Here is an 8,546-nt window from a genome sequence, read left to right on the forward strand (position 1 = left end):
TGTCCCCCTGCCAGGCATCCCCAACAAGGGATCTTTTCTTTTGAGTTCTTTTTGTTAACTACTTGTATTCCCATTGTCTTCCGTTCACACACGCACAACACACAAAAATGATCAAGTTACAACCATACAAATCTGTTAGCAGTCGTGTATGTCATGGGAGTCATCTCCTGCCTATGAACTTCAGTCTGAGTCAGACGGGGACATTAAGAGCTCTGACACTTGGTCTGTCATGCATTTTGGAGGAGGAGGCAGCTCTGTTTAGAGCATGCATTCCTTTCCCAGCGAGTTTCAGGTGAATTCACAATGCCAAAGACCAGTTTCCAGCTCCTTTGCATTTCTTTTTCAGTGGTTGGAGGACCTGTTCACACCTGGTAGAGGTGATCAGCATTACTATTTTGTGATCTGCATTTTATGTGGCCACCAACAATATTTTATTACTGGAAATGCAGTCAGGCAGCATTTTTGCAGCCATTTTGTCCAGGTCAGCCAGTTTGGGCATTTCCTGGTAAATAACAGGGAATTTGGTAGCAATCATCATTCACAGATTTTCTGCTGCAAGTTTCAGCACATTGCTCAGCAGACTCCGACATTCAACAATTCTCCTCCATCTTCCAGTGCTGCCTTCCATCATCAGCCTGATCTGATGCCCTCACTAACACCTTGGGCTGCATGCTGAGACTAATCAGTCCTCTTTGTATTCAGCACTCCTTTGGAGTTCAGTACAGATTTTCTTCTTGCATTCTCTTCTTTCATTGCAGTCTTTCTCTTCCCTTCTATCTACATGTCCGTGTTTCCCTTCCGTTGCACACTCTCACATGGTATCATCACAAATGTGACGACTTGGAAATTCTACAAAGAGAAGACCAAGCTCAGCTTGCTGTTTGGAGTAGATCTATCCCAAAGAACACGGATTTTCTACCTTGTTCGAGCCTCCTACAAACTGTTCAGGGCATCTACAACTTCTCTTTGTAGTTTGTAGGGCACAGCTGATTTCTCCTCTGTTCGGGCTGCCCAAAACCAAAACACAGCATATTCTTGTGTGTTTGCAAGTTCTTTTGAGCCACTAGTTTGATGCTTTTGATGACTCCGATGCAGAGACCATTTAGTCTTCCACTAATAAGATATCCCACCAATAAAACCATCGTGAACAATGATGCAAAAATCAACATTCAGAGCCTTGTTCTCCCTCTGATAGATTGAGAAAATCCAAGCCATCTCTCCCCCCTACTTCTCTACATGTTTCTCACGAGGCTTATACTTTAAATCCTCACATAGCGATGATGGCTCCTATTGTTTAGATACCAATGCTCCCTTCTCTCCCCAAAGATCGACTTCATGGTGTGAACTACTCCCTTTGGTCCTACAAAGTGGATAATATCCTTGCCACCTTTAGTTTTCACCAATAGGCAATCCCACCAATCAGCCATCATGAAGAGCGATGTGAAGATTGATATTCAAAGCCTCATTCTCGCTTTGATAAATCAAAAAAATCGGAGCCACCTTCTCCCCCCTACATCTCTACATGTTTCTCACAAAGCACGTACTAAGTTCTCATAGTGCCATGATGGCTCCTTTTGTTCAAGTGCCAATGCTCCCTTCTCACCCCAAAGAAGATCAACTTGATAGTGCAAACTAATCCCTTTGGTCCTACAAAGTAGACTATATCCTTGACTTTACTACCCCATTCCCCCATCCGATGGAGGATCCCCGCATTGGTTCTACGATGGACCAAATAGCCCTTTGGGATCAACTCAACTCCAGGGTGAGCTCTTTTCCCTTTATAAGGCTGTAGGATTCTATCCTAGTGTATGTGCACAAACTTCAAGCCACAGCACAGGTGTGGACGAATCTCTCTTCTCTCTACCCTCAAAAGACCTTTCCCATCATATCACCATAGAGAAGAAACTCCGAATGCTTTCTTTTAATGATTCCCCTTCTATGCAAAATCACATCAACAAGATGCAACATATACGGGATGAGCTTGCATCCCTTGGCAAGATGATCTCATCAAAGGACATGGCAATGATTCTCCTTACTCGAATGCCATCTCCCAAGTATGGTGTCTTCTACACCAACTTGCTTACCTCAAGGGTTCAAGAAACCCTTCTATGGGAAGAGCTAGCTCCGCTTATTTTGGAGCACAAAGCATGACTCTCGAAGGTTTGTAACCATGGATCCAATCTTTCTAGGCTTTTACTACCAAGTTCAAAAGGGGACAACAAGAAGGGCAAGCAAAACAAGAAGAACAAGGAGAAGAAGTAGGTTAAAACATTGGGAGTGTTCCATGGGCTATGGTGCAGATTCAAAGAAGCCTTAATGTCGACACCGTGAGAAGGACACTCATTCCAAGGAGAAATGTTGGAAAAAATAGCCTCACCTTCTTCTAAGAGCAAAGGATGGAGCTAAAACATCTACGCCTTCCTCTACTTCTTCACTCAACTGTTACACATGAGTTTGTGCTCCTTCACATCTATGTGATGGAGGAGCTTACTTCATCAATTATCTGGTCTTTGAAGAGGCCTTGGTTTATTGATAGTGATGCTTCGAGTGATATGACTCCTCAAGGAGATTTGCAACAAGATCTTTGTCCATCACACAGTATAGTCACTATTGGTGACATTTGTTTAGTGCATGTTCATGGTGTTGGCACTTTGTTCTTGTTTCCTAATCGTCTATTGAGCTCCGCTTAGACATCCTACACATTCTAGATTTGGTCTTTCAACTCCTCTCTATTTATGGCCTCACTAGACTTGGTACTCAGGTTTTCACCAAGCAAGCTATTTTTGTTGAGGGCTCTTTTTCAGGAGTCATTTTAGTGACAAGATGGCAAGAGAGGGCTATACTAGCTCCATTCCCTTTTCATTGTATAGGGTTCTCCAAGGCAAACTTCCATAGCTGCACTCGTTCCCCACTGTGCAAACCATCTATTCCACACGTTCCATCCCATTCCCCACCATCTCCTCTAGTGGTTTTCTCACATCTCCCACTATTTTCAAAGGGGAACAAAATTGGTGATAGATTCTCTGGCCCTTATGTTTCAAAGGGGAATTCCCAAGATCATGAGTCTCTTCGTTGACAAACTACATCAACAAACTTCATCAGCTTTGGCACTTTGGATCCACTCCATCTTCTTTGGCCTTCTACCGCATCTAGGATCTACGTTGTGAAGATTGCAACAAGCCTCTTAAAGATTGCAATAAGACTTTAGTCCTTAACTAATCTAAACCTATCAAATCCATGAATACATAGCAAGTCTCTTGAAGATTGCAGTAAGACTCTAGCCCATGGTAGGCAATACCTAAACTTCTTAATGTTTCCTTCTCTTGACGTGCCCTCGTTCTTTAGTACCTATCATAAATATTAACCACAACAACATCACCAACCAAAATGCCCAATCAAGCTAAGTAAGCAACTATTGTGCTTACACTCATCCAAGGAACTAGAAAACTTGAGAGCTCCATGTGACATCATCAACCCAATGCCAAGAAAAATCCTTTGAATGTAAGAATCCAATGGCCATACCAACCCCCTAGTAAGGTTCACATAGACAACAACACCTATATTATTGTATACTAGAGAATCCAATCTCCAAGGGGCACTAGTCATCCCCACTATGGCTTGGCAAATCCTTCAACGAGTCATCCATCAACTACATATATGCTTGCAAGAGGTGGAAACTCCAACTCTATTCTAACAAACATCATATTCCCTGTGAGTAATCTTATTGCCACCCAAAAATCCATGAGCAATTTGTGGAGGGCAAAAGCCATGCTACACCATCTCCAATGACATGTTGATTATACTAAGTAAGCAAGCATAGAGGCATCAAGACTTGAAAACTTCGAGATAAGAAATGACACTCCCCCTTTATAGAGTTTTCACAACATTTATTCTACCAAAAAATTAAATAAAAAGAATCGATTTAATTTCCTTTTGGGGGTTGTACAAGAGCTATGTTAACTTGGCCAATAACAATGAGATTCATGAAGGCATACATTTTTGTTAATTAAGGCAACATTTTCGATAGCTTAACAACATTCCATACGCACGATCTGGCATTGATAGTCTTGCAATGAAAGTAGTTAGCAATAGACCAAGAACATGAACCTTAATACTCGCAAAGACTCCCTTCACATGGCTATTGCATTGGCACAATAAGAACACACCACGAATAGCACGATTGAAGGTAAGGTGATGATGTTCTATGATGCCTTAAATAGGCCATGCACTAATGCCTACACTACCAATAGAAGTTATTGTTGTCCAACCAGTTGCCACATTAGCAATCCCATTCTACTATTCACCAACAATCCAACCTCCCTACTTACCAATGGCAATCACCTCATCATCAACTGCACTACAATATATGCTTTGGTGCAAGTCCAAAATGACAATCTAAAATGGACATGATAGCACTCCATCGATCGATCTTTACTCACAACCACACGTACAATTGGCAATTACAATTCATTTATGTTTGCTTGTCCTAATAGCTTCAACTACTTATTTCAAAAGATACTAGTATTCCCACTGGGCATATGGGACCTAGACATGTTTGAGGGGCATGTGATCCTACAACAACTTGGCATGCACATCTGAGAGTCATGGGCCAATGGAATGTCAAACTGTCTATCAAGACACAAGACACCACCTCATCTAACCTAGCCTTTCATCAGAAGCCATTGGCAAAGAATCAATCTAGCACACAAATGGGTCAAAATGATCCATAGCATCAACTAATTTCTATGCAGAACTGTCTCTATTTATGCATGGGAAAGCACAATTAACACTCCCAATTGTTGTCTTCGAGAATGACCCACCAACTTTCCTTTGTCAGACGTATAGATTACATCTTTCAACTTTCTATGATATAAACAAACTCCAACCTACTAAAATTTTAGCATTACCACACACATCACACATCAAATTTGATTTCTCCAAATTTGGCTCATTTTTAGGAACATTCAAGCAAAAGCCCCAAACAGCCCTACATTTGGGCATTTTGAACATAGTTTAATTCCTCCACCACCAGATCCAGCACTAGTTTGCAAAAGGAAACACCTCATTTTGAGGCACATTCAAGCAAAAATCCCAAACAGCCCTACATCTGGGCATTTTGCACATAGTTTAATCACTCAGCCACCAGCTCCAGCACTAGTTTGAAAAAGAAATACATCGTAATGTATATCTTTGACATCCAACAGAAGCAGAACCTATCTGCTAAAGACACGACCTGCTTTCACAAGAGTCAAACGTCCAAACATCTAAACAGACATAATATTCACAAAAGTGTCGACCTTATACATGCAGCCTTTGCTCAAACTTGCACATAATAAGCCAAGACACCTAGGCAATATAATTATCTAACGACTCAAATTTCTCAGAACCAGGCAATATAATTATCTAACGATTCAAATATCTCAGAAATCTTACAGCACAACGCATGCAATAAGGCAGGCTTTGAAACGCACAAGGGAGAAGCTGCCTTTATTTATCCTTGGTAGAGACACCGTATTTCTCCTGCATCTTGGCGATTTCTTCCTCCTTCTTCTTCGTGTCAATTTTCTTGGACATCTTCGCTTGCTGGTAATACAGCACGATGAGGTAACGGTTGCAGACATTGAAACCAGAGAGATGATCGACAGCGTTCTTGGCGTCGTAAATGTCCTCGTAGACAACAAAGGCTGTGCCACGCGTGTCCTTGCTGTTGCCCAGACGAATTTGTCTGATGGCACCGTACTTGCCGAAGATGTCGTACATGTTCTCAGAACTGATGTTGAAGGGGAGGTTGCGGACGTACAGCACTCGGTTGACCTCGGGGGGAAGGCGAGCGTTGCCTCGACGCAGGGAGATGGTCGCCATTATGGCGTTCTTCCTTCTTCTTGTCCTTCTCCTCTTCTTCTTCTTCTTCTTCTGTTCAACTTTCACGAGTTTCAGCTTCGGGTGATGTTTCTGTGTTTATAATTTCCTCAAGGTCGGTTTCAGACCAGGCGAACCATGAGAGACCTCCTACTATTATTATTATTATTATTATTATTATTATTATTATTAGGTTGGGTTCAAACGGGGGCGGTGGAAGTTGATGGCGGTTGGGGAATGCATTTTCAGGTGGATAAGATCCAAAGTATCCTTGCCGCTAGCCTTAAGTTCACATGGCGTAAGCTGAAGAGACTTTTTTTAATGTTCACCCCCCTTGCGTTCACACGATGGCAGCAAAAGATTCAAGATTTTTCATTTAACTGAAGTGTGCAATTTGTAAAGAATTGAATAGTTAAGATTAAGTCACGTGATAGACTTCAAATTACAAACATGGTTGAAAAGCAAGATTAATCATGACATTGATCTAGAAAGAGAGGGTACATTAGTTGCAAAAGAACATAGTGGAAAAATACATGAACCTATACTTTTTCTTTCAAGTGGAAGATGATGATGTCTAACTTTTCAAAATGTTGCCACCAAAGACTTGATGTACTTTTTTCCTTGCAAAGTTTGTGTACAATCATATTGCAATGTTGTTACGTCGATCGGCCCCAAAGCCAAAGTCATTTGATACAACTCCACCATCACCTTCGTCGCCTCTTTGTGCTCACTCCATTGCATCTTCAGCTTGGATGGGATAAATTACGTATATCTTACAAATATTATGTTGCACAATACAAGAGGCTATGAGATATGGCACATGATGTAGATTCATGTCACATCTCTTCAACAATATGTGAAGCCTTGCCTTTAACATACCAAAAGCTTGTTCCATTGGCATTCTTGTACTAGAATGTATAAAATTCCAATGATATTTCATGTGTAATAACCCTTATTTGCATCCTTTGAATGGCATCATGTAAGATCGAGCTAGGTAGGAACAATCTCCTTCCAAACAATAGTTACCCAACTCACCCCTGTAGCACATATTTGACCTAGCTCACTTCTAGTGAAATTTAACGAGTCATGGATTAACCCAGCCCATCCTACATCATACTTCCATATAGAACAATTTGTAGTTCGATAACACACATTAGTTACCCAACTCACCCTTGGCACACATTTGACCTAGCTCACTTCTAGTGAAATTTAATGAGTCATGGATTAACCCAGCCCATCCTACATCATACTTCCATATAGAACAATTTGTAGTTCGATAACACACATTAGTTACCCAACTCACCCCTGGCACACATTTGACCTAGCTCACTTCTAGTGAAATTTAATGAGTCATGGATTAACCCAGCCCATCCTACATCATACTTCCATATAGAACAATTTGTAGTTCAATAGCACACATTAAAAGCATGAATTATTGACAACAGCACACTTTAATAAAGATTCATATATTACAAGGCACTTTGATCGAGAAATCCAACCATGGCGGCTTAGAATTGTGCAAGGATATCTAGGCACCTGCACTCTAAAGCCGCTTGTCGAAGCAAGTTCTCCTTGAGATGATCAAGAAGTGCTCAACCACGAATTCGGCACCCCCCCCGCAACACCCACAGTATGGTTACTCGTAGTGAATGTTGTATGGGACACACAGTTAATAGATGCCCTATTGTGGTAGCACTCATCCATCATGTCATGCCACTTGTAAGTGTGATGTCAATGATTTCCTAATATTGAATTGTGGTAGCACTCATCCATCATGTCATGCCACTTGTAAGTGTGATGTCAATGATTTCCTAATATTGAATTGTGAGCCTTATCAATCCTATGTTGGCCTAATATTGCACTCCGGTTTTTTCGACATGCTTCAACGTCTTTGTCAAGGTCATGATAGGTAGATGACAATTTGTCTACTACTTTAACCCAAAGGTTTACCCCTTGTTTTTGGGGGGTTTCCAAATTCCTCATTCATGCCACCCCGAACATGAATGAGTTGATCCACCCAAAAATTCTTCCACTTGCCTTTCCCCTTATTATATTAATCGTCATCATTGATCAAGTCCACCACTCCTTTCTTCTTTTCAGTATGTTGCTTCTTGGATGAAGAAACTTTTGGCATTTCTTTTTCAAGGTCAATCACCTTCTTCCTTGAAGGTTTGGCAGATTGTTTTAAGGAATTTGTTCCCATAGTGGATCTCTATATTTCCCTTAGTGGATTTGATTTGTAAAAACCCTTGCCAAAGATGTAAAGTCTCAAGCTTTAACTTGACTAGGCTGCCTATGAGCTAGTCTTCCGGGCCATGTTATCATGTAGGGGGGGCAAAAGCCAGCAAGTGTAGGGACTCATCATTTTAGGGGGGGTGTTGAGAAATAGACAAATGATGTATGCTCCAAGAGGAGCTGTCCTGAATCCCATATGCACAGTGAGGAGAGTGGAACAACTCAAAGTCTATAAAGCATTGTACTTGACTATGAAAATGAATACAATATCATGATGCTTTGTACTTTCAGTTAAGTGTCTTGTCATTGTCAATTCTACACAAGATTGTGTTTATGAGTCCAAGCTAATCTATCTTGGAACCTAATTCACTTGTGTAATAGTTTGTCTCTAGTTGTCCATGTCATTATGAACTTGGTCTTCATCTTTGATCCACCATAGCTTGTGTCATGTC

General features: G+C 41.1%; 1 protein-coding gene across 3 annotated transcripts in view; it reads right to left on the bottom strand.

Annotated features, from left to right (window-relative positions):
• The window catches only part of LOC148026112 (RNA-binding (RRM/RBD/RNP motifs) family protein), a 32,928-nt gene extending 26,971 nt beyond the window's left edge, over positions 1–5,957 (bottom strand). For 2 of the 3 annotated variants that reach the window (XM_087693366.1, XM_087693365.1), the window contains exon 1: positions 5,472–5,957. In XM_087693366.1, the coding sequence (XP_087549492.1) occupies positions 5,488–5,862 (375 nt within the window). In that variant the 5' untranslated portion in view covers positions 5,863–5,957 and the 3' untranslated portion in view covers positions 5,472–5,487. The remainder of the gene's footprint in view (positions 1–5,471) is intronic. The other variant, XM_087693364.1, reaches the window with a different exon arrangement.
• Between the last annotated feature and the right edge of the window lie 2,589 nt (positions 5,958–8,546).

The sequence above is a fragment of the Lygodium microphyllum genome, chromosome 14 (genome assembly GCF_053477565.2).
Source record: "Lygodium microphyllum isolate KBCC chromosome 14, Lygodium_microphyllum_v1.1.10, whole genome shotgun sequence".
NCBI lineage: Eukaryota > Viridiplantae > Streptophyta > Polypodiopsida > Schizaeales > Lygodiaceae > Lygodium > Lygodium microphyllum.